This window comes from Chroicocephalus ridibundus, chromosome 13 (assembly GCF_963924245.1).
Source record: "Chroicocephalus ridibundus chromosome 13, bChrRid1.1, whole genome shotgun sequence".
NCBI lineage: Eukaryota > Metazoa > Chordata > Aves > Charadriiformes > Laridae > Chroicocephalus > Chroicocephalus ridibundus.
The window spans coordinates 12,677,342-12,702,422 of NC_086296.1; the positions used below are offsets into that span (position 1 = coordinate 12,677,342).

The following is a 25,081-nucleotide window of genomic DNA, read 5'->3' on the forward strand; positions in this document are numbered from 1 at the left end:
GTGCATGTTTTAACTTGAGGAAATAAAGTACTGTTTCGGTCCACAGTAGCTTGAATATCAAATTCTAGATGGAGAAGAGAACAGTAAATGGGGGGGTAGGCTTATCTGTTGTGAATCTTGGGATGTCTCCTCTGGAACGTCCTAGATACTCAAGTTTATCAGTCCAGAATTTTTCTTAAAATCTTTCCTCCGAAAGTCTAACCCTTACGGTTGCTAAGTGATGCAGATCTGTTTTCCTGTGTCTGCAGCATGAGAGCTCTAATGCCTCTAGTGCTGCTCACAGTTAGGCCAGGCAACTGCAGAGTGCCATTAACATAGTCCTTGAAACTTTCATTGCTTTTAATTTGAGGGCTTCAAGCTCTGAAATTAGGGTTATACTCTTGCCCTTGTTCAGTGGTCAGTAAGAAGCCATAGCTGAGCTAGGAATTTCAAATTCTTTGGAGAAAGAACAGTTCAAAAAATTGCACAGAAGAAGGATAAAAGAAGTTCTCTTTTCCATTCTTCTCTTTCTCCCAACCACTTAGGTTTAGAAGGATTCACCTAAGTCACTTAGACCTGTTGCCAGAAATTATATAGCCGGTGTGTTGTTTAGAAGGGTCCACTGAATGAAAATGTTCTGTATGTTGCCCCATATCATGGGAAGTTTTGGGAAGCATTTGTGACCCTGTAACACATGTGAGATCTAACAAAAGAGGGAAAGGCATGACAATGATGTGTTGTAGGAAGCAATCAGGAGAAATCAAGGGCATTGCTTATGTCATAGGTTTGTTAAATAAATCTCCTATATGATTCTAAGAACTGGGATCAGGCTGCAGGGAAGGACCAGCTAACTCCTTCTCCCATCATGGCCTCTGAATCCTTGATTTGGGGGAGAAATGCCTGTCTGACTGCAAATCTGGCCGCAGGTTTGGCTGCGAGCGTGTGACTGTGACAAGATAACAGGCGACTGAGAGTTTAATTCCATTAAAAGCCAGCCCCACCTTACTTCCTGTCCCTAACTGTGGCTGATCTCCAGTGCTTAGAACAAATGAGAAAAACCCTTAGATGCCAGAAATATGCATCAAGTGGTGAAAAAAAAATTCTTCTTGTCCTTTGCAGGTGACTAGCAAGAAGCCCTAAGGCATAAGATAAATACATTATAAATCTAGGGCTAACCAAATATACCAAAATATCTAATAAAAATAAATACCTAATTGAAAAAATTGCTTATAATATAATTTTTTGCCTGCCTCGGGTCCTCTCTTAGACTGGAGTAAGGACCTAAAGGGGCCTGACTACTTATGATACAAAATTTAGGTTAATACAAAATACTTGCTAAACCAGAACCTAGAGAGATATTCACAGGCAAGGCTGACAGTGCGACTAGTACCAAATCTCAGTTGGTGGTATTAGGGTTTTTTAAATTATTTATCAGCATGTAATAGATGTAATCCTAGTAATTCTTGAATTTTGGCCTGTGAGGCTTTGGTAGATGGTCGAAATCTTTTCTGTAAGTTCCTAAGGAATGGTATTTTTCAAGATTTTAAAAAATTATTATTACTTTAAAATTTGACAAGAATTCATGATTGTCATTATAAAATACTGAGAGTTAAAATGTGCCATTCTTCCAAAAAGAAGGACTACGGCTTTCTTCCAGCAGTTTGTCGGGTTCTGGTAAACTCTTTCACCAAAGATAGATTAAAGAGGAAGCAGAGGATGAACATACCAAAAATATGCTTTGCTTCAGCTAGCTCTATTCACAGATTGATGGTATCACTGTTTGTTTTTGGTTGGTTTTTTTTTAGGCCTGAGCAAGCATTTAGGAGGGGGCGGAAGGTACAGATGAGTATAATGCTAAAAAGAATAGAGCATGAGGGACGGGGGATGAGATTATAGGCATGTTGTGTGGGGGCCAGGATTAGGACAGATGGTGTTAATCGTTGTGAGAAGGAAGAAGCACAGGTGAGTTGGGGGTTTATGAGCGGCATAAAAGGACAAAGGAAGGTATGAGGTATGATGCACAAGAGAGGTTAAGATACAAATTCGATACCTCAGAATCATCTTATAGCTTTTCCTATACTAACACTTTTTTCTTCTTCATCTCAGCCACATTAAGACTGGAGGAGCTTTTCCACAGTTAGCACCATTTCTGATAATTCTGCTGGTTGAGGCTGTTGCTGATCTAGCTGTGAAATCACCAGCTAGTCAGCTGTAAGTTAACTTGGTTTTTAGTCACACAGGCAGTGCTTCTTCTGAAAGTAAATTGGCACAGCTAGTGCTATCAGTGCTTGGTACTATGGGCTTGGCTTTGGGGTATTTTTTTATCTTTTATTGGAATTTTCTTGTTGATGTATGCTGGTTACCTTTTGTTAATCTTTTTTTCACACTTCAGAGGAAACAGCAGAAACTGCTCTGTTGTGCTAAGAGAATTGATCCAGATGTAGCAGTTAACTTAATGAAATATTCTGCGACGGTACCAAGCTGAACGATAGCTTTGCATCATGGCTTTTGATGTTGGATTGAGTGTGTTTAATTTCTGAGATGATGCTGACTGAGGAAGAATATAAGTGCCCCAGCACTGTGGGTATTTTCCACCTTGTCATGCTGTGATGAGAGCTTATATCACCATGACAAGGCTTATTAGATTAGTCGGTATTCCATTTCTCTTGATTTCCTCTGTCTGCCCCCTTTCTGATACTTTGAAGGTTGTATGGATGTTCATGAAGTTGTTGTAATATAATTTGTACACAGGAAAGCATTACTGGGAAAGGATGTCTCTTAAAAACTGTGTGTCGAGGGCTAACTGAAATCAGCTTCCCTTGGGGATAAGATGTGCTCTTTCCATGGCAGGAGAATCATCGTGTCACCAGCACATATATTTTTAAGGAATTTCTTCCTCCCTTTGGACAGGGACGAGGAAGAAAGATTGTAGTTCTAGTTTGTAGCCTTCTCTTTCCTTACAAAACTGACACCAGCCCTGAGGAGCAGCTCCCTCTACAGTCACCTAATGAAATTGAAACCTTGCTCGGTGGGAGTCTCCTGTGCTCCGTCCCGTCCCATCGCTCCTGGCTGAACAAGGTGGCTGTGCAGAGCTCGGTATCCTCTTGCCTGAAGCTGTCCTGTTACTTCCAGGGTTGCAGTGCAGATGGATGCTCTAAGCTGGCTGGCTAGGAGAAATTTTTGAAATGCAAAATGGTGGCTGGGATATTAGGCTCTGGTTCTTTTAATAGCAAATAAAATAAATAGGCAAAAATAAAAAATAAAATGAGCCCCGCTGGGGAGGTGAAATAGAAGGAGCAAATAAAAGCAGGTCTGTGGGAACTGGCTAGAGTTTTCTTAGGTAATGCCTCAGATTTGAAAAGAAGAAAAGTAAAAAGGTGATGGCTAATGTTGAAACTATAATTAAAAAAAAAATAATAATTGCTTTAGCCAGTACAGTTCAGACCTGTAAAGCTAAATTTTTATTATAAAAAGATTTTCAGACTCAGTACATATCTCAGTACACATTTGCAGCTATTTACATATATTTGATTAACATTTTAAAGCAGATTCCTTCGTGTCTTTTTTAGTTAATGTGAGCTTTAATTTGTATTTTTAGACTGCTTTTCTCAACTATTCATTTTTAGCCTTGTTTGTACACCCAGCTGTTATGGGATTTAATATGCATCTTTCTCAGATGGTTGCCTTTTCTCTGTAGGAGTATAGACGTGCTTTATAAATTGAATTTTAAATATGATAATCTAATGGATCAGATTGATTGGACCAGGACTAAAGGAAATCACTTTTAACATTTGTTTTTTATTATGTTCTGATCATATCTGTAATGCTGACATGCAGGATTCTTTCTTCCAAGTTTTTCCACATCCGGTTCCTGAAGAAATATTAATATTTGTCCTTTCAAGGTAGAATTGGTGGATTTTGCTATGTTTGTTTGCTAATATCAAAACAGTGTTTCCTAATGACTGCTTGAGATGGTGGTACTGAAGATCGATTTTGATGAATATATGTTGCTGCAGCATTTTCATAAAAACCCGTGTCTCTTTTTTTTTTGGTGACTATCCTACATGTCTATTTGGATTAAGGAATAGATTTTTCTCAGAAAATGGTGGTGATGGAATCAAACTTTCCTTGGTGTTAAGAAGAGACTGTGCTGCTGTGTGTGGGTGTATGGCTATATGCAGAGAGCTGCTCAAAGCTCATTTCTCTCCATGGGGATAACTGGCTGCATACCAAACTGTGGCCAGGAGAAGCAGAAAGCAATGTGTGGGCAGACTGTATGATCTTTTATTAGCACCTTCATTGTACTTTGGCGTTTTCATCTATCAGTTAACACTGGTTCCATCATTAACTGCTTAAATATCTAGTTTGAATCATTTTATGCGAGGGAGAATGTGATTTTTTAAAATTATGTTTTGATGCGTGTACTTAATTTTTTGGTTGCAAATTACATATTTAAGACTGCAAAGACTAAAAATATGCCCCAAAACATTGAGTGGCTTCCTATCCTTTTCTATAATGAATTTAGACTAACAGGAATTGTAAACTTCTTAAATGTTGAGTCCCAATTAGACAGAAAGCTTAAGAACATGTAAATATTTTCCCCGGTTTTTCTGGAGTCAAATTGTTTTGAATAGTACAGTTAAGTTGTGTCTCACGAAAGAAATTACTTGTAAGTGGAACTCTGAAGTTCTGCAGTGTGACTAATCATATTGATATTGATTTTGAGTTCGTAGGGATCGTATGAATTGGGTTAGGAAAGTTTCAGTTTAATTTTGATTCACAGAAGGTAACTAAGGATGTTAAATGCTTCTTCCTGTGGTGCAGATTATTACATGCTGAAGTTTTTAGGGCTTTTGTACTTTGATGATAATTTAAAAATCTGTTTATAAATGAAGGACAAAATAAAAAGCAGTTCTCTGAAAATTTGTTATCTTTCCAAATGGTTACGTTGACTTTATGCTTTGTTTTTGTTACGCTTATGAATTCCTACAAGTTATGCAAAAATGTTGCTGTGATTTATTGTTTTTCATTCTGACATTTCCATAGCTGATGGAAAATACTGATATTGTAACTAGAAGTACACATGGATTATTTAATAATGATATACTGTCACCAGATTTTACGGTATGTTTGATCAGAAATGATGGCTGTTAGGTGATGATTGCTGGACCTTTCTTTTATCCTGGTATCAGTAAGTATCCAATGACTTTGTCAAGGCTGCATAAGTGCAGATTTCTGTACCCACTACCTATATTCATGTGCTGTTTGGCTTTGCTCTTTTAGATCTGTTTTTTCAAGTGTGGATTCTCCAGCCAAGGTCAGCTCCATGGAAAAGAAACTTCTTCTCAAGAGCAAAGAACTCCAAGAGGCCCAGGACAAGTGTCACAAGGTATTTATTTATGCGATTGGCCATCTCCATTGCTCCAGGAATCTGCAACCACTGTATGTCCAGGGATCTGTCAGATGCTGCTGATCATCCAGACTCGTGGTGGGCAAAGTGCTTTTCCTTCAGTGAGGTGGCTTCCTGTCCAGTACGAAGGGAGATGAATTTAGGCCATGCTGTTGCTCTAGATACTTTTATCTTAACAAGAAGCGGCTCTGGATTTTAAACAGCGTGATAGACGACTGCTTCTTCCTGCAGGCCGTGCCTCTTCATCACACGCACAATTGCAGCAGTACGGTTCTGAGGTTCTCTTCCTAACTCATCAGCTTCTACTTGCATAACTGTTGTCACGTCACTGGTTATGGTGAACATCTTATAACAGTTGCTGTGCTCCAATAAAGGGAACCCGGTGGAGTCTTTTAAAACTTACTGCTTGTTTGAGACTTTTATGAGAGTTCGATTACTTTTCTCCCTGCTCTGTTCTGGATTTGACCATTTGCTCCTGACAAGGAGATGGGGGGAAACCATCTTCTGGTCCAGCATGGATTTGGGATAAGGTTAAAGTGATCCATCTCTGCAAGTCAGGTGAAAAATGATTGTGTCTTCTTTGCTAACTGGGGTTCGAAGAATGACTGAATATGAACAAGCAGCTTGAATGAATGGGGTGACTTAGACTTACTACTTGTCCTTAAGAAGAACTGTGCATTCCTGGAGCAGAGACAATGGTATCGGAATTTAAACACCATTTGGAGAAATATAGCTAGAAGTCTCTTGGAGACAAATTCCTTACAAACAGAGCTCTAAAAGTAGCAGTTAACAAAGCTTTTGAAGCCCCCTTTATAACCTCTTGATATTTATTGCAGATGGAGCAGGAAATGACGCGGTTGCACCGGAGAGTGTCAGAGGTGGAGGCTGTACTTAGCCAAAAGGAGGTGGAACTGAAAGCCTCTGAGACCCAGCGATCCCTCCTGGAGCAGGACCTGGCCACCTATATCACAGAATGCAGTGTGAGCCCTTACACCAGTCGTTTCAGCTCTGAAGGCTTGAAATCTGGTGGTCTTTGCCTTTCTCTTCCATCATGCTTTCAGTGGGGTACTTGATGGAGAGAAAATAATATGTGAGAGGATATCTGTGGAATAAGGACCCCTGAATTGTTTGCAGAGGCTTGCGTGATTCAAACTTTGTTTCACGGTCATGTGCTTAGAACATACAGGAATAACTTCTTTCCTGATCTTGCTGAAACTATTTGTGATGTTTGTCTCACAGGCTGTGCTAGAACACGCTTGAGTTTGACTTCTTGCAGGTTTCTTAGCCAGAGGAGGATGGGGCCTAATCAATACCTAGCCAGAAATCTTCAGGGATAAATAAGAGGATTAGGAAACCATGATGTTGCCTCCATCTGTGGTATTCTGAGTTCAGACTGATCCAGTTCCCCAGCATAACGTCAGGGATGATGCTAGGACAGGTGCTATTTTTCAGATAGAAGATAAAAATGAGGCCTTAAAACTGTGTCTTCAAAGATCATTTGGCATTTTTCATGGGAGCTGGAATGTCTGCCCAGTTGTCCTGGCAAGATGCTAGTGAGGATCTTTTCATTCTAGTTAATACTCTTAGTATTTTCAGTTGGATATAATATTCTGTTTCCTTTCTTGCACCAAGAACAAAAATCCAGATAATACTCTGTTTCAGAGAATTGAAAAGCATTTCTGATGGGTTGGTTTGTTGGGAAGCAGATCTTAAAACAAGGCTGAGTGATTTTCCTATACCAGATGCTACTAGGGTAAATAAAATGAAGTTTGTATCTTTCTGTTCAAGAATAATATACAGTTGATAGGAGGACCACTAGTCTGTCAAAATTTGCAGGTAAGGTATGTGGTGAGGTACAGAAGCAGCTCTTCTGTTCTTTGTAGAAGTTTAACGGTGATTAAAGAATTTAACTGACTTAACAGCAACAAGAAAAATGAGTAGGCCTGTTAGTAACATGAAGTTGAAGGATTGTATCTAGGTTGTGAATTAATAGTGGTAGATAAAATATAGATAAATGCTGTCAATAATGGATGCCTTTTGTGATCTCTGTTTGGTTTTTGTCTCTAAACCTGATGTGACAAAGTAGAGATTTGAACTAAGATTTCAGTGTAGTAAACAGTGTTTGTAACGTGGGCTGTTTCTATCCAGACAGAAGCAGCACTGGCCATGAATTTCTTTAGGGTTCCATCATTGGTGCCTTGGTTTTTTTGATGCCTCACTGCAGTCAAGGAGGCATTGGTATAGCTAAAGACCTTTATTATACAGCCATCTGAAAAAGCGAAGACTGTGTCTTGAACATTTTGCTTTCTGCAGAGCTTAAAGCGAAGCCTGGAGCAGGCACGGATGGAGGTGTCTCAGGAAGATGATAAGGCACTACAGCTACTTCACGATATCAGAGAGCAAAGCCGAAAACTGCAAGAGATCAAAGAACAGGTATACCTGCTTCTCCGGGGAGCAGAGTGGCTATCTACAAATAGGCACTCTTGGCATATTCTGTCTCTGTTGCCAGGATTAGGTTTTATGTTGGTAGGCTGTGATGACTCCCAATCTGCTTGTTTTCATATGGTTTCTTAAACAAAATGGGAAGCAATAAAATTATACTTTTGTGTATATTGCAAGTAAGCACAAACTCCAAACTTCGAGTTTTTCTTTTCCTAGTCCTGAAGGTAGTTTTTCTATAAAATCATCATAGGACAATGTTGCAATGCTTTAGTAATGAGTTGCATTAGAAATGAACCATCCACTATAAATGGTCAAGCTATGCAAATCCCACAACAAGTTCATGAATCTTCACCTGGGAGAGAACTGAGCTAACCTTAATTTTGTGGTTTTGTTCCCCCACCCTTCTTTCATATCCGGACATTTAAAATGCTTAATTGTCTTTCAAAATGGAATCTGTGTTGCCTAACTGTTCTTTTCCTAATTTAACCTCTTCGCAAATAGATGTTCATAATTTTTTCCACCAGAAGAATGTTGAAAATTCATTAATCTGTTCATAAGGAAAAAAAATGTCAAAATGAAATGAAAATATGGTGACAAATGTGGACATTTTTAGGACTTTAAATGGTCTACAAAACAGAACCCATTCAGTTTTATGAATTAATAGCAACACGTTGTATTGAGAAAAAGAAATTGAAATTTGCCATGGCGTTCAAACAATTCTTTGCAATTATCTGTTGTTTTTCACCTTCAGAGCACTTAACAAACATTAACTGCCTAATTTCGTAGTGTTTGAGACAAGGAAGCCCAGAAACCTTGGTAATAATTCTCCAGACATGAGCAGCTCTTATGTAAAAAGTAATGAAATGCAAAAACAACCCTCTGGATGTAGCAGGCCTCCATAGACTTCTCTACAGCATTTTTCTGGATTGTTCTTTTATGTAATACAAGGGATATAAAACTCTGTACTCTGTGTTTTGGTAGCAAAGTTGCTTTAGATACTGAAATGTGGAACATTTTTTGGCAATGATAAATATCAATAGATTCTTAGGCAGTACAGACGCATGTAACAGAGGAAAAATAATGCAAGTAATTTGTAATCAAATATTTTGTCCCAGAGTCTTTTAATTTGGCTTGTGAAGATTCACAAGGACGTAAAAATGCTGCTTAGGTCAACAAATGGATCTGTAATGTCCTGCAGACTTTCAGATCTGGGGTGGGGGTTTCTGGGCTACCTGAAACCCATGTGCAAGAACAGTGCAACAAAATGCGCAGAGAAGTTTTTGCTGACTCATTCCAGCAAGTGGGCCCGAGCCATTGAAGACTTGGATCATTATTTTTAAGTCAGACGGAACTGGGAGGTGAGATGGAAGAGTCACTTAGAGTTTTGCTGTTGAAAACATGAAACTTGAGAGAGAGCCAGTAAAATTAGCAGCCAATCAGAATCTTCAAAACCCAATAATTAGGCATTTGGTATTTTCAGGGCAAGGCTGTAGGTTCAATTTAACCCCAGGTACTTGAATAGAAGACCGTGGTGGGTTTGTGGGCTTCTTTGTTTGGGGTGTGTGTTTGCTTTTTGTTTGGGTTTCAGTTTTTCTGTTTTTGTTTGTTTGTTTGTTTTTTGGTTGGTTGGTTTTTTTAACTAAATCTGCGTTCTGGTCATTACTTGATGAAGACCCATATGAATGGATGAACTTGCAAAAAATCAGAATCTATGTTTTTTCAAAAGGCCTGCTCATTTGTATGCAGCTACCCTGATGTGATTTGCTTCAGGTATATGCCCTGAGCTTTGCCTGTCCATTAATATACTATTAAGTACATCTTGATAGTTCTAAAACTATGACCAATGCATACGCGACAGGTATTGTTCTGGGTCACCTTGAGTGATGTGGCCTGTTCCTCTGACCTGACCGTGAGATTTATTCAAAGACAGTCTTGCAAATGTCAAGAAACAAGAAAAAACTGAAAATTACTAATTATCTCCTCTTCTTCTTTTCTCCTTCCCTGTTCTCCTCCCTTCCCAAATACTAATTTTCACAGTGGCAACTGTAGTCATACCTGTGATTCTTTGGTCAAGTGTTTGCTGATGTAAAAGCCAAGTATTTTAGGAAGTCTTAACAAATTATGATTTCTGAGCAGAACATGTATTCCTTCAAACCGTTCTGCCTTTTTTATTCACAAACATCTTTGTATGAAACAAATATTTGAGTTAATATATGCTCACGTATTATAAAAAGGCTCTAATTCTTTTCAGCAAGAAAACAAGATCATCCGTAGAGAAACCAACTGAAAAGAAGAGAGTAGGTCCCCCTGTCTGCCCTACAAACTGGAGAACCAATTTGGGGTTTACAAACCAAAGAGCCATTCTGCCCTGCTGCCTATAACGGATAGTAAAGCAATCTGTTAAAGGCCCAGCTTCTTTAAATATCAGCATAAGCTCTCCATGTTGCTTGAGAATCACAGGCTGACATTAGGGTCAGTGTTCATGCAATCACTTGTCTAACTAAAGACAGCAGCTGGTTGGAAGGAGCGATGACAAACTTGATTTTGTCATGAGACAGTTACTCTTTTGAATATGGGGGTAGTCAGGCATATTGTAAGATATTAAAATGGAAAGAAAGATAGACTCCCCCACTGTCAGTCCTTCATAATCTTTTTTGCTAGCTCTTGATGTGCAGGTTTTCTACTCGTTCTCAGCTTCATAAAAAATACTTTTTGGGGTTTTTTTGGGGGACTCTTTTTGTTTAGAGTAATTTTATAAAATATATTCTTACAGGACTTAATGAATGCTACATAAACATAATTAAATTCTTTTTTTCCAGTGAGGATACAAGAAGCAATCTCACGAGCTAGTCTCAGTTTGAATACCCAGTCCCATTGAGATAGTCAATTCAAATGTTCTTTTCTTCTCCCACCTTCCCCATCCAAATGCCCTATCTTGTAGGGCCTTATTTCTACCTATATAGGCAAATATCTTCTGTTGGCAATGTAATTTTTAGGCATTTTTTTGTAAGTTAATATTTGATTTTAGGTTGTCTCCCGTACATAGGAATATGATTCTTTTTAACTCTGTCAAGAGAAAATAACTGATGGCTAGAAGCCCCAGTATGCTACCCCTCTGCTTCTCCTTCTTTCCTTTTACCCAAGCTGTGCAGATCTGTGGTAATTGTCATGTTATCAGCCTGAGAAAATATATCTTGAGGGAGCACCTGGGCATTTAGTAGAGACATCAACTCAAAGGCACATTTCTGTTTCAGAAATTAGAAATGTAAGTAATTTTTATCATTTGTATGTAGATGTATGTCTGTGTTTCTGCAGTGAAGCCACTCTCAAAAAGGCAGTGTTTTGACTTTTCTGAGGTGTTGACTTGAAATTGTCAAGACTGAAACCAGAATACCCTGGATATGTTATTTTATTTAGCTTTTATTGTTTTATTTTGTGTGTTAGTTTTCTTCCACATGTTCTTAAATGCTCCTCTTGCCTGCAATCAGTATTCTGGGATCAGCGTCTCCAGTTATTTCCCCTTTTGCCTCTAAAATGTAATACCTTTTCCTTCCACCACAACTACAGGAGTATCAAGCTCAAGTAGAAGAAATGAGGTTGATGATGAATCAATTAGAAGAGGATCTTATTTCAGCTCGCAGGCGTAGTGATCTTTATGAATCGGAGTTGAGAGAGTCACGACTGGCAGCTGAAGAATTCAAACGTAAAGCTACGGAATGTCACAACAAATTGCAAAAGGTAGTTTAGGCTTCATGGGAGAGGCGGGCTTGAATTTCTACTGCTGTTGTGTCCTCAAAAGATTAGCATCGTTAGTACAACCGATACAAAACGTCTTCAATTGTACATGCAAATAGCGTAACTTATGTTTTGTGTAACTACTTGTGTTTAAATTGCATGAGGTGATGAGTGTACTGCAACTTTTCCTGAGACTTTTATATATTTTATATTTAAGTTACAGGTTAAAGATCAAGGAAAAAATGAATCGGGAGAGTTGTATTGCAAATTGGAGAAGGTATGCTACTTCTATGTCCTGGAGTTTGCTTCCTGGGTCTGGATATCCTGTTCTTAATGGATTGTGTTCAGAAGCTAGGCAAGGACAGGCCATTATGTTTAATCTGAGTTTGGAGTTAGGTTAGTGATACATAACGGTTTTCTTTATAAATAAAAAATAGCAAATAAAAAAATAAAAAGAATTCTGAGTATTGTCACACTGAACAATCTACTTGGTGACCAAAATATGAAACCAACCAGAAGTTAGTAAAATGGGAGTAGATTTGCCAAGGAGCATTTTGGTGTGTTGGAATTTATAGGGAGAAACAAAGTTTTTTTGGAAGTAAATTAAAATAAGTATGGAGAGAGCATGTTTTCCTTTTTGTTTTTTTTTATGAAACTCTTTGCCCCCCTCTTTTCATTTAACTGTAGATCAATACAGAGCAGCAGGCCAAAATCCAGGAGCTGCAGGAAAAGCTGACAAAGGTAATGTCTGGGTGGTGAAAGTGAGTTTTCCATGAGATTTTCCAGTGAAACCTTAATGCAGAGGAGGGATGCACTTTGTTTGATCCTCAAAAATAGTATTAGTCATAGCATGGGTGATGATAAGGAAAAGGGGGTGGGAACTGGTATCTGAAATCATTGGTGTTCTCAATATGCTTTCGGCTCTTGAGACATGTCAACAGTGTTTATTTTTACAAATGAAGCTGAGTCAGAACTGGAGTAGCGTAGAGAAATTCTAATTTAAAAGGCCAGTTTGGGCACGCCGTATGCAATACACTGGTCCCTTGCTTCCGAAGACAGGGTTCAGATATTTTTAACTCACTAGTAAAATACATATTTGGCTTAATTTAGTCTCTCAGTATACACGGTTTTAATTGCAAAATCACTTTCCAGTTCAGTTATTCACAGTAAAAATGTTGAATGATACGGGTTCACAACAGAATTAAAATACCTTTGCAATGTTTGCTGAAGGAAGTACATAATATCTAATGTTTGCAGCCGTGGTCAGCCTGTCACTTATCAGGACTGTAAGAACAGTAGGGGAACTTCTCTTATTGGGATCTTTCAGCAGCAAAGTAAGGGGTGGTCATAATAATCCACTGAGAGAGCTTTTCAAACTTGGCACCGGCTGAGAGATGGCTTTTTCAAGGGTTAGTGATCTAGAATATGAATAGGAGACCAAAATTATGTAGAAATAGTACTTCTAATATTTCAGAACAGTCATGTTTTAATCTCCCCTCCCCTTTTCTCTTTTCATTAATTCTAAGGAATTATCTGTAGGCCAACAGGTTATTTTAGTTAGAGTATTTTGTGAGCTCTTTCCATGAACTTTCAGTACATAGAGATGATTAGAAACTTGCAGTATAGCAAGACAAACATGTAGATTTCTTGGATTTTCATTTTTTTGTGAAACAGAAAAGAATTCTGTAACAGAAGTTAGAATTTGTACGTTCCTGCACATGTTTGGAGGCGGTCATAATTTTAGACCGCTAGGCCAAAGTTGTGTAGCAATTTTATTCAGAAAGTTGACCATCTTGAGGTTATGAACTTTTCAAATACCGAGTTTTTGTGAGTGTATTTTTCTTATAATACCTTACTCCCCCCCCGCCTTGGACCTTTAGGCTGTGAAAGCTAGCTCAGAGGCAACTGAGCTTCTTCAGAATATCCGTCAAGCAAAGGAAAGAGCTGAGAAGGAGTTAGAGAAACTGCAGAATCGGGAAGACTCTAATGAAAGCATGAAGAAGAAATTGCTTGAAGCGGAGGTGAGTGGAGAATGTCTATCTAGAGTAAATTAGTTATTGGAATGTGTCTCAGTTTAGGAACCCTTATCTGTATGACTCTGAACAGCTTGTATTCCTGTAGTAACTAGTCATACGAAAGTGATGTTAGACATTAATCCATTTTTAATTAAAAAGCACATATTTCTTTGAAGAAAACCAAGAGGTTTTTTATTTTCAGTGAGGAGTCAATAAGGACATGTGGTTAGCATAAAGGATTTGAGGCATGATGAGGATTTCAAATATAAAAGACAAGCATATATTGACTGCTTCAGATGACTTTTTCTAGAAACTACTCATTGCTTTGTGATAATGCAGAGTCGGTTAGCCTAAATGGCAGTTAATAATTGCTCTACAGGAACGGCGCCATTCTCTGGAGAACCAGGTGAAGAGACTAGAGACTGTGGAACGGAGAGAAAACCGTCTAAAGGAAGATATTCAAACTAAATCTCAACAGATTCAACAGATGGCAGAAAAAATTCTGGTGAGCAGAGGTGAAAATGAAAGATAAAGGGTAAGAGTTTGTAAGAAAGGGGTAGGAAAGGAACGGAAGACTAGAATTGCATTGAATAAGGTGGAAATTGTTGAATAAAGGGATTTGTTTCTTGTACCAGTCATACTGGAGAAGGCTTAAGTGCTCAAATTCTGTTTGCACCTATAGTTACAAACTCACTCCTGTATCTTTACTTTTAATACTACTTTAAAATTGTAGTTGTCTCAGTGGGAGCACTTTTAAGTCAGCTTGTAATATTTAAATTAATTACCGAATGATGGTTTCAGAAGTAAAACATTCTCAGTATGGCATACTGCAACAATAAAAACATTGATACCTAGGTTTTAAACTAAATTGCAAAGGAATTTAGAGGTCAGATCTACTTGAAATGCTTACATTTTGAAGCAGAGAGAAATTAGTCATCTAAACTGTTCATCTCCAAAGATAATATTTGTCAGGAATCCATTTTCACCCACATACCTTCTCTGTTAGCAATTTCTTGTTTCTCTCCTTGTTAACCTATTAAGTCTTTATAGCGAGTTGGTACGTCAGTCTAAGTGAACCAAGCAGAGAGTGTCTGTAATCCTTTTACTTCCCTGGGACAGGAAGCATAATTTTATAGCGGAATAATTAAATTAATTTTGTGTTTCTTGTGAGTTCTTTTTCTGTGTTGTCAATATGATAAGGAAAAAAGATTACTTTTTATCGGTAGCAATCCTGAGCAGAGAGACACCTGAGGAAGGCCAAATGGAAATGTATAAATAACTGTATTTGGAGTCAACAGGTGACCCATGCTGGTTCCGGGTAGTGACTGCATCTGTAGACTTTAGTGTAAGAATGCCTCAGTGCTCTCAAGAAAAGGCAGAACCAGTTCTTTAGTAGTGCTGTTTCTTGCAATTGTTTTGATAACATGAGTGCATGGTAAGTGGGAGACTATGGTTTTGCCGGGCACGGAGCCAACTTTATGTTTAGAAATAGTGTAAAACTTCAAATTGTTTCATTAGCCTCTTGTGTATATTTGGAGACTGTTCCATGGTTTTGATTACATCCTCTGTGGAGAGGAAAAACTGGAAGGGAATGCAGAAATACTGACTAATTGTTTTACACCATGGGATATGTTTAGCTCTTCTTGTAGATAGTTTCCATGGAATTCTGATAGAATGTTGGAGAGACACAAAAGTATCTTAAAAGAAAGTCGAACAGGCATTGAGGAAATAGTCCTACAGAGTATTTCTTAGTCCCTTGCAGCTCTGATTTGGGAGCACAGGTAATAGTTTTTTTTTTTTCTCCACTTCTACCCTGTTTTTTCCCTCAAGATGGTATCTTCAAATACTTTTGACTTTTCCTGGTACAGAAAATGTAGAAAGGCAGGAAGGGAGCTGATGATACAAAATGGCATAGAATAAGGTGGAAATTGTTGAATAAAGGCATTAGTTTCCTCTACACTCATGTAGCAGTACCTGAGAAATACCTGCTGATCTGCCTGTAGAGAGCTGAATAAGAAGCAAGAAGCAAGTTAGAGAAGCTACTTATTGCTGCGTGAAAGTTTAAATCATTGCTATGATGCTAATAACAAAGGTAGTGCTACATAGAGAACAGGGAGTGAGAACTGGAATGGTAAGAGATTACCTTTTTAAGCCCACACTGGCTGTTAAGTGCCATGGCAGAAACTGGTGAAGCTTCTGCTACAATATGAGCAGTCTGATGCTGGTAGCTTTGAAGCTGCTGCTGATCTGGTTGTCTGATTCCCTGCCAGGACCTGAAACATGTGGGCTTCTGGGGGAGGTGAGTTGTCCCTCTTGTTGCTGGGAGACATATTTCAATTGCAAAAAGCAGCAATCTCCATTCCTTGCAGAAGTGTCGGGTACTAGGCACTGTAGATGACCTACTTTTGGTGAACCTCCTCTTTGATTCTCACTTCTGGAAAAGGAGGTCTATTGCAATTACTGGAGCAAAAAAATCTTTGTATGTTTTCAAGACGAGGAAAACCAGAAAAGAGAATATGAAAAGAGCTAAAGTAGAAATATCAGGATATTTTCCTGTGCTATGCAGTAGTGAAGGCAGACAGGAGGCGTGGATGCATCCCCCAAACCTGTACTTGTCTATGCAAGAGTCAGTCCAGTGGTAGTGAATGACAGACCTGGATCTGCCCCTCGTTCTAAGGAAATCATTGGAATGGCAAATAGTGACAACGAATGAGCATCAAGTTCTAAGCTCAACTCTTGCGAGGTGTCCTATTGAAAGGTGATTATAAATATACCCTGAACAAGATAGTCAGACAGCAGAAACAGTGAAGTTCTGAGATGCAAAATTATTTAAGTCCTTACTGTGCATGGCTCAAACTAGCGGATGTGAAGTAAAGAGGTTAAAAATATTCTGGTATGTTCTACCATATATGTATTGCATCCTGCACTTTTCATTTTCGAATCAATTTATAAATAGTTATTCTGGCAACGTTTGTCTGAGGAATATAGCAAAGTAAATGCTATTCCCACTCTATGAATGTAAAATGAAAAGCATAGAGAGCAGTGCACCATTATTGAGGTCTTCTGTGAGAAAACAAGTGAGAGACCTTGTTAAAAATAGATCGGAACTTCTTGTAATGCCACTGCAGCTATAAAGTGTTTATAATTGCTTGTTTTCACAAACATCCTTGGCCCATCTTTGGGAATATTTTACTGGGAAATGGAGATTCTCACTGTGAAAGTAGAGATCTTTGTCTTTAGCAGTAGCTGGGTCAGCAACAATATGCAGAGCTTAAAACTGATAATGTGCAGCTCTCATAATGTGTTTTTTTTTTTACTACAACAGCCCTGGTCTTGGGATTTTTATAGTGTGAAGCTTAAAAAAGAATGAATGAATGTTTGATACCTGTGTAACACACACACACAGCACCTATTATTTCTTGTGGCTGAATTTGAATCTCTGCTGCTTTTAGGAGCTGGAAGAAAAGCATCGTGAGGCTCAGATTGCAGCACAACACCTGGAGTTGCAGCTGAAACAGAAGGAACAATTCTATGAGGAAAAACTCAAAGTAAAAATACCTTCTTATCATCTTCCTACAAGCTTTTGTGGGTAGAATGAGTTCAGGGAAAAAACAGTTGCCTTTAGGCTCCGATTGCTTTGTGTTATGAGTTGCCTTCTTGCCTACCACTAACGGTTCAGAGAGTTTAGTGAAATCTGATTAAGTTTTTCTTCTAGTCCATGCCCTCGTACCTTACCTGTCTTTAGCACTGCATTAAAAGAGGTAGCATTTTGAAATCAGAACTATAGGAATGCAGTTGTTGGTTGTAACTTGACTATTACTGACTAAATAATTCTTGATGCTGTTGGATCTCACATCCTGAAAAAGCCTTCAGTTCCTACTGACGATTTTCTAAGAGTATTCCCACAGCCTACCTGCAAGGTTCAAATTCAGCAAATACGAGAGCATTTCTGAAATTCCCTCTTCTTGGAGCTGTAACATCTGCCAAGAAGCCACAGAAACCACCCACTTTGTTTTTGTCTTTTCCAGGGTAGCATAAGACTTTAACAAACAGTCAGAAATAGAACCATAGACACCATCTAAAATTAGGAAAAACAAATTGGGAAATAAGAGTATGTGCACAGGCTAAGGATTTTTCTAAAGAACCTGCAGTACATCAGCCAATAAGTGCTTTTTTTAAGAATCTTTGCTTCTAATAAGCATAATCTGTTTTCATCAATCCTCATCTAATATGTTTACCTAGGACTTTAATTCTATATTTCAGCTTAAATGTGAGAGGATATAATATGTAAGAGGAGAGAAGGAATTTCTATGTGAGAAATACAAAGCAGAAAAAGAGAAGTAAGGTTTCCTGGCAGACCAGAGCACGTGGGAATCAGTAAAGAGAGGAGAGTGATAGAAAGCAGGATGATCAGAGGTAGATGTTGGGAAAGGAGAAGTGGTCACATAAAAACTGGAAAAGAGGACAGGGACTGGAAAAAGAACTTAAAGAGAGACAGTGTATTACAGGGACATATGATATGGGGTTTAGTAGGAGGAATCAGGAAGCCAGGTGAAAGAGGCTCAAAGAGATGAACAAGGACATGGGAGTTTATAACTGCAACAGTAAAAAATATCCTGTGGTGTCCAGACTTTGTGACTATGAAAACTTGTCTTTGAAGGAAATGACCTTCAATTTAACAACTGACTTAAAGTTGGACGTACATTCATAACATGCATTTTTAAAAAAATCTAAAAATTAGTTACTTTAGTCCTGTTCCTTATGATGGGTATTTGTGCCACAGAAAGAAGTATTTTACTTTCATTTGGTTTCTCCTACTTGAAGATTTCATGAGGTCTTAATTGCCTTCTCATGCATATCACTCCTGAGCCATATTGTTAGGGCAGCTAAAGGATGTGCACGTTCATATCTCCTCTACTATACATATTGGAGTACAGAGGTTTTCTATTTTCTATTGCATTGATCTGGAATATTTCTTGAACATAGTTTAGAGGACTTAAAATAATAATTAAGAAAATCTACAGTATCTCCATGTCTTTATAAAATTACATCATTAAATTCAGTCTTCAGAGATAACTGAGGGAGTGCTCTTTTTTGGAGTTTGCTCTTCCATGGATTTCATGCAATTGCATCTTGGGTTTAATTTTGCTTGAGATATGATCAATTGCTTAAAAAAAATTCAATTCTTTCTTGATGATTTTCTTTCTGCTTGCCCTTTGCCCAGTGAAACAGATATAATTTAGACAAAAGAAATGTCTTCATTTAGGTGTTAGAAAATCAGATGAAGAAGGATCTTGCAGATAAGGAAGCACTTGAGAATATGCTCAGAAGACATGAAGAAGAAGCCCGTGAGAAATGTAAAGTCCTTGCTGAACAGAAGGCGGTATGTATAGTTGAATTGGAAATCAAAGCATTTTTAAGAGTAGCTTTCTAAGACTCTGATTTCAAGCAATCTTGTTTGAGGTTTTATAGTGCTGCTGGGCTGTTTTGAAAGAAATCCTCTGATTAATACTGACTTTAAAAGACATGGTTTTTTAATTCAAGGTATCTTCAATAATATTTCCTTAAAAGTAGCCATGTCGCATGCCGCGTACTTATAATTTTGTTCATTGATAATATAACGGTTGCTTTCTCCTAATATTAAAGCAGTAGAAAGTAGTTGTAAATAGCTCCAGTAATTGCATCTGTGATGCTCTTTTAGCCATTTGGTTGGTTTTCTTTTACTTCTTTTTGCTTCTAGAAAAAGTTGGTACTTTTTTTTTAAACATTGTTTTTATAATCAGTTCTATTGTGCAGTCTCAAAGGCACATTGCTGTGTTTCAGATGATCAATGCAATGGATTCGAAGATTAGGTCACTGGAGCAGAGAATAGTGGAATTGTCTGAGGCCAATAAACTGGCAGCAAATAGCAGCCTTTTTACCCAGAGGAACATGTAAGTATAGCAACTGCTGTCATACTGGTCACTACTGAACACTTCTCAGTAAGATCTGTTCTCTTAATGTAAAAGTGGATCTTTTTTTGCAGCCTGCTGTGCTCCTTGCTTGTTTTTCAGTGAAGCAAAAATATGCTTGTTCTTCAAATAGTTGTGGTTCGCTGCTTATTTTGTGTTTCCTCAAACATGACTAGGAAAATTGGTTTGCATTACAATGTTTACTTTGGAGCCTTTCCTAAGGCTGGTGCTTCGTGCAGGTTTACCAAACAAGTTAAATAAATACTAATAATTTTAATGTCTAAACTACCTCTGGAGAAGCATGTATTCCTTTTTTGAACATAAATGCTGCTAATAGTTTTGTATTTTCCTTGGTTCTTGTGACAGTTACACGATGTTGAAATTGAAAAGATTAAATACCTTTCTTTCACAAACATTCCATCCTGCCCTGATGAGTGAGAAGACAAGAAAGCAGGATTTTTGAGCCAAGAGGTTTTCTACATGTTTGTGAATTGCTGGTTGCAATAGTGAGATATTTTGTTACTGAAATGGGCAGAAGTAACATGAAGTAGGGGATACCCCAGTTTCAGCTTCAGAATGCTGCTTCAATTACTTTTTGTTCCTTCCTAACCCAGATAGCACTTGCATATATCTCTTGCCTTTTTGGCTTCAGCCTCTCTGCAGTTCTCTTGATGACTGGTGTAATAATCAGTTCAGTGGTTTGGGGGTATACTACTGGTCAAGATCTAATGTCATCTTGAATCACTGTGTAATAGGAGATCTTCTGTGTCAGATCCTTCTGTCTGCCTGAGCTTTATTTTGCTTTGGTTTTTAGCTGAGATTCCTTGTCCTTCTAATGATGCTTTTCCTTCGTAAGAGATTTAAAGGCATTCTACTTCAATTATAGGGAAAAGCATGGATTGCTTGATACATCCTGCAAGGTAGGGCTAAAGTAGTATATGCTTTTATTTATTGAGTTAAGCGATTCATCAGCTTTGCCTGTCCACAGAAAGGTTTTCAGTGTCTGTCAGCTGCTGGATGCAATGATAGGTAATGTCTCTGTGAGAAGCGCTTGGACAGATTCACCTATAATACTCAATAGAACCAAGCAAGGACGAATTTTGGCAAAGACTTGCTTTGGTTTTTTTCCTTTTCAGTGGTGATTATGCCTCCAGATATGTAATGGCTCCAATTTTTGTTGTATTTCAAATGTCTGGCAAGTTATTTTAGCCTGAGCAGCCAAAAATATTCACAGAAATAACTGAGAAATTTAATTGCGTTGCTTTATGCTCCAGTTGTATTTACTCCAGATGACCTCCAGTTAATCACCCAGGAAGTTTTTTGAGGCTGCAAAAGCCATAATTTACCTTCAGTCTGAAATAAAACAGAAGTATTGTCTCAGCGTGTACCAGGAAAGCATATGCAAGGTCTAGTATCACAGTCACTGGTGCTGTACTGGGTGTAAGAACTTAGCTGAGGTAGATGCGTTCTCTGAGAGCAGGACACTTGACTAGAGATCCATAGAAAGCATGAAAAAGAAATAAATTTTGAACATACAGTTTGGAATAGGTTATTGAGAGACGTATTGTCAAGTAACATAATTTTGCAGGATTGGTAAAAGATAGTACAGAATTAACAACATTTGTAAGAGATAATTGCTTTATTATGCATGCAGATAGCTAATGAATTTGTGCTGATTTTGTGAATGGTAGTGGTGAAAATGTATAAATCTGTTGTTGGACTGTATTTTGAATCCAGAAAAGCTACAGCTGATCTGAGCATGTCTGAAGAGGAGAACTAGTGATTAAACCCTTCAGAGGAGGGGTGAACTCTGCTAGCTTTTGTTTCATCAGTAGCTGAGGAAGCTAATGATTATCAAGTTCCTGAGAAGATAGCCCAGTACCCAGTAGGAAGTGAAATAACACCATTTGACAGTTCTGGCTGGCAATAATCTGTAGAGGTAAACTAAAACAAGAGAAAGGGTGAACGGGTGGTTTTGCGTGCAATGCACAGAAATGTGAGTCAGAAGACTTAAGTTCTATTTTTAGTTTTGTTAAGTCTTTCTATTTGATCTTAGGCAACCCACATAATTTCTCTGGGATAGGATTAATAACAGCTTATCTCACAGTGAACTTCTTAAAATATTAATTCATTAATATATGTAGAGCTTTATGAGACTTCTAAGTAGAAAGCACACCATGAGGCAGAATTTCCCAATGCATGATAAAATGATTCCAGGAATTGTAAATAATATAGAAAGACCTTTTTTCTCCCCCCCCCTTTTTTTTTTTTATGAGGGTATCCATTTCAAATTGTTATGCTAATAATTAATCGTTGCCAGCTCTCAAAATTCTTATTAGCACAAGTAATTATTTTTGTTCACTTTGTAGATTAAGACTTTGATCAGACACAACAAAGCTTCGCTTCAATGTAGGTCAAGTTCTAGGTCCATTGCAACTTAAAAACCCCCCCAACATACTACACCCCACCCACCCCAACCCTAAACCATGGGGTTTCTCTTATCTCATGGAAATATATTGTGTGAAAGCAACTATTCTTAGCATTTATTTTTCCTGTATAGAATAACATGTAACAAGGAATGGTGAAATGAGAAGAATGAACTGTAGCTTAAGTATTGTTGTAGATTCTCATGTACAAGGTTAATTTTTCTGCAACTAACAAACATGGGATTTTAGTGCTCTGGGCATATGTTGATGAATACACTAGTACATGGATCTTTTGCAAACAGGAATAAAGAGTTGAAATTTTTTTTTTTCAGTTGGGACATAGCATTTAAGCTATGAACTTAACTGTTCTGTGGAACAGGAAACTTGTATATTCTTCCTCACTTCACCCCAGTGAAAGGACATATGTTAAGGACATTTTGGGTTTGTCACTTGTGCTTTTCTTCTACCAGGAAAGCCCAAGAGGAGATGATTTCAGAGCTCAGGCAACAGAAGTTCTACTTGGAAACACAAGCTGGAAAGTTAGAGGCCCAGAATCGAAAATTAGAAGAACAATTGGAAAAGATGAGTCACCAAGATCACACTGACAAGAACCGCCTGCTGGAGTTAGAGACTAGGCTGCGAGAGGTGAAAACTTGGGTTTAATCCCTTCAAAGAAACTTAATGAATTTATCCCATTTTGAGTATCATAGTGAGAACTAAGATTAAGTTGGTTTAGTTCTGTGTGTGATAAAAATGATATTTTAAGGTGTATTAACTTAGTTTGGTCTAGCAGTACTTTTTTCCTTAGGAGAAAAAAAAATAAATTAAAAATTGCTCATTAGAAGGAGGTAAAAGTAAGTATCAAGGATTTGTCAGTCTTAGACCTAACTGAATCTGAGCTTTTAGATCATCTTGCTTTCTCAGAATCATATTTATGGGTTTTTTTGTATAATATCCTTATAATGTTATCCAGCTGGAGTTGTCACGGGGTAGAGAATAAAAGCTTAGCTATGTACAATGACCAGCTTAACCATAGCCTTGGAGTCTACAGAATAGAAAGTAAAGGACACAACAGAATTGCTGGAAGAAAACAGGAGATCTGTTGCTTCACACACATTTTTCAGAAGTTTTCTGGAAAGGAAACTAATATGAAAATGCGTGTTTTTAAAGATTTGTGAGCTGTGCTTCATTTTTAGTTTGGTATCAACTAGTTTGGATCCACTTCAAATCTTCTTTTACCTTCTCCAGTCTCACTCCACTAATTTTCAGCTAAGACTGAAATCTTGCCTTTAGCTAAGAGGGCTGGACGACCAACACAAGTCCTTGCTTGACTGGAAGTTCGTTTGGACCAGTGTAAGATTTCAGGCAGGTTTGTCACGCATCTGCAGCACAACAGACACATTCTGCTGGGATAGCAGAGAGCCTGAAGAAGGTGCTCAGGTTTGGAATTGATTTTGAGCACTGAGATCTGTTCTGCTGCTTGTTCATTTCTTATCCATTTGTGGAAATGACATGTTTATCCCTGAGTATGCCTCAAGCAAACCTTCAACAGAAGCCATTCAAATAAACCCAGAGCCACAGGATCTGGTTGGTTTCTTTAAAAAAGGATCTGAAGGGAAAATGAAATATGAAAGTCAACAGCAAAATATATGCAATGTTTACATACATGTAAGGATTAGTATCGATGTTTATGCCTAAAGGTTCTCAAATAAAGATTCCCAATGTCAGCACAAACTACTTCAACTTTTTTGCTTTTTGTATCAACGTTTGATATGTGATATTGGAGTCCCAGCTGGAATTATTCTTGTGCCCTTGTTGTTGTTTCAAAATGCCAGGTTGCTTTTAACTTTTTTCAAAGCAAACCAGTAGTTTTTAGGTAGTACACAAAGCTGTGTCCTTGACTTGTCAGTGACTAAGCAATCCGTCAGGATGTGATTTTTGGGATAGATGTGGCAACAGCATCTTAAAGTGAGTGCCTATATTTTCTTTGTTAGTAGCTTACATTTGGATGCTACTTTGTCTTTCTTCAGGTTAGTCTAGAGCATGAAGAACAAAAGCTGGAACTCAAAAGGCAGTTGACAGAATTGCAGCTGACACTCCAGGAGCGGGAATCTCAAATTACTGGGCTGCAGGCTGCACGGACAGCCCTGGAGAATCAGCTCCGTGAAGCCAAAACGGAACTGGAGGAGACTACAGCTGAGGCAGAGGAAGAGATTCAAGCTCTCACGGTGAGACGTTAAATTCACACTATGAACTGTAGATATGGATTAGAATTATGGAGGTGCCTGTTTCATAATGAGGTTAAAATTAATTTATACTATTTAATTTTTAACTTTCAGAACAGATCAGTTGTGCCTTGTGTTGATAGGGGCGGGGATGGCTAAAATGTCATATTATCTGTACCTGTATGAATGCTTCCTAGTAGTGGTTCGTTGCTGCCAAAACTGACTGATTGTTTGTAAGAGCATTATTACGTCTGTGCTGAGGTGAAAGTTGCATATGAAATTGTTATTGTTAGGGGTTTTACTCTGTGATTTACTTATTTAAATAATATCCCATGAGTCTGAAAGTACTTCATGACCATAAATGTTCTGATGATTTTTTTTTTTTTCTATCAGTTATCCTCCTTTCAGGATACTTATTTGGGGGAAAAAAAACCCAAATTCATAGGAAAATAGTGTTGTTAGCACCGTAATTTTATTCCAATGCTTATTTCATTAAAAATTGTCATGTGTGTCTTGCAGTCTGTGGTGAGGTGTGTGAATGATATAAAGGAAAAAAAGTTCAACCTCCCTCCCCCTTTTTTTCCCCCCACTCTCAGTAAATGGAATTCTAAATTATATGCTGCTGGTTGCTGTCTCTTGAGTGCAAAAAGATGCTTTCAAACTGCTTGATTCTGAGAAATATTTCCTTCATAAAAGATTCCCATGGCTGTGGGGGGAGCGAGTGGAGCTGCTACTTTGGGTGCCAGCTACCCCCCTGAGCAGCAGTCTTTAACGACCTTCAAATCCAGTTGTTTTGAAGTGTTAAAAATGTGCATTCTCTCGCTCCAGCAGCATTTGATCAAAGGACTGTTCTGAATGTTTCTGCCATTGCTAGTTTTCAGAAGGGATGGGGTCTCAG

General features: G+C 38.1%; 1 protein-coding gene across 10 annotated transcripts in view; it reads left to right on the forward strand.

Moving 5' to 3' along the window:
* The window catches only part of CIT (citron rho-interacting serine/threonine kinase), a 74,407-nt gene that overhangs the window by 18,153 nt on the left and 31,173 nt on the right, over positions 1-25,081 (forward strand). For 7 of the 10 annotated variants that reach the window (XM_063350726.1, XM_063350728.1, XM_063350730.1 and 4 more), the window contains 13 exons: positions 5,263-5,368; positions 6,226-6,369; positions 7,703-7,822; positions 11,399-11,569; positions 11,784-11,843; positions 12,254-12,307; positions 13,447-13,587; positions 13,961-14,086; positions 17,034-17,129; positions 18,848-18,964; positions 19,405-19,514; positions 22,429-22,603; positions 23,989-24,186. In XM_063350726.1, the coding sequence (XP_063206796.1) occupies positions 5,263-5,368; positions 6,226-6,369; positions 7,703-7,822; positions 11,399-11,569; positions 11,784-11,843; positions 12,254-12,307; positions 13,447-13,587; positions 13,961-14,086; positions 17,034-17,129; positions 18,848-18,964; positions 19,405-19,514; positions 22,429-22,603; positions 23,989-24,186 (1,618 nt within the window). The remainder of the gene's footprint in view (positions 1-5,262; positions 5,369-6,225; positions 6,370-7,702; positions 7,823-11,398; positions 11,570-11,783; positions 11,844-12,253; positions 12,308-13,446; positions 13,588-13,960; positions 14,087-17,033; positions 17,130-18,847; positions 18,965-19,404; positions 19,515-22,428; positions 22,604-23,988; positions 24,187-25,081) is intronic. The other 3 variants (XM_063350727.1, XM_063350729.1, XM_063350732.1) reach the window with 1 other exon arrangement.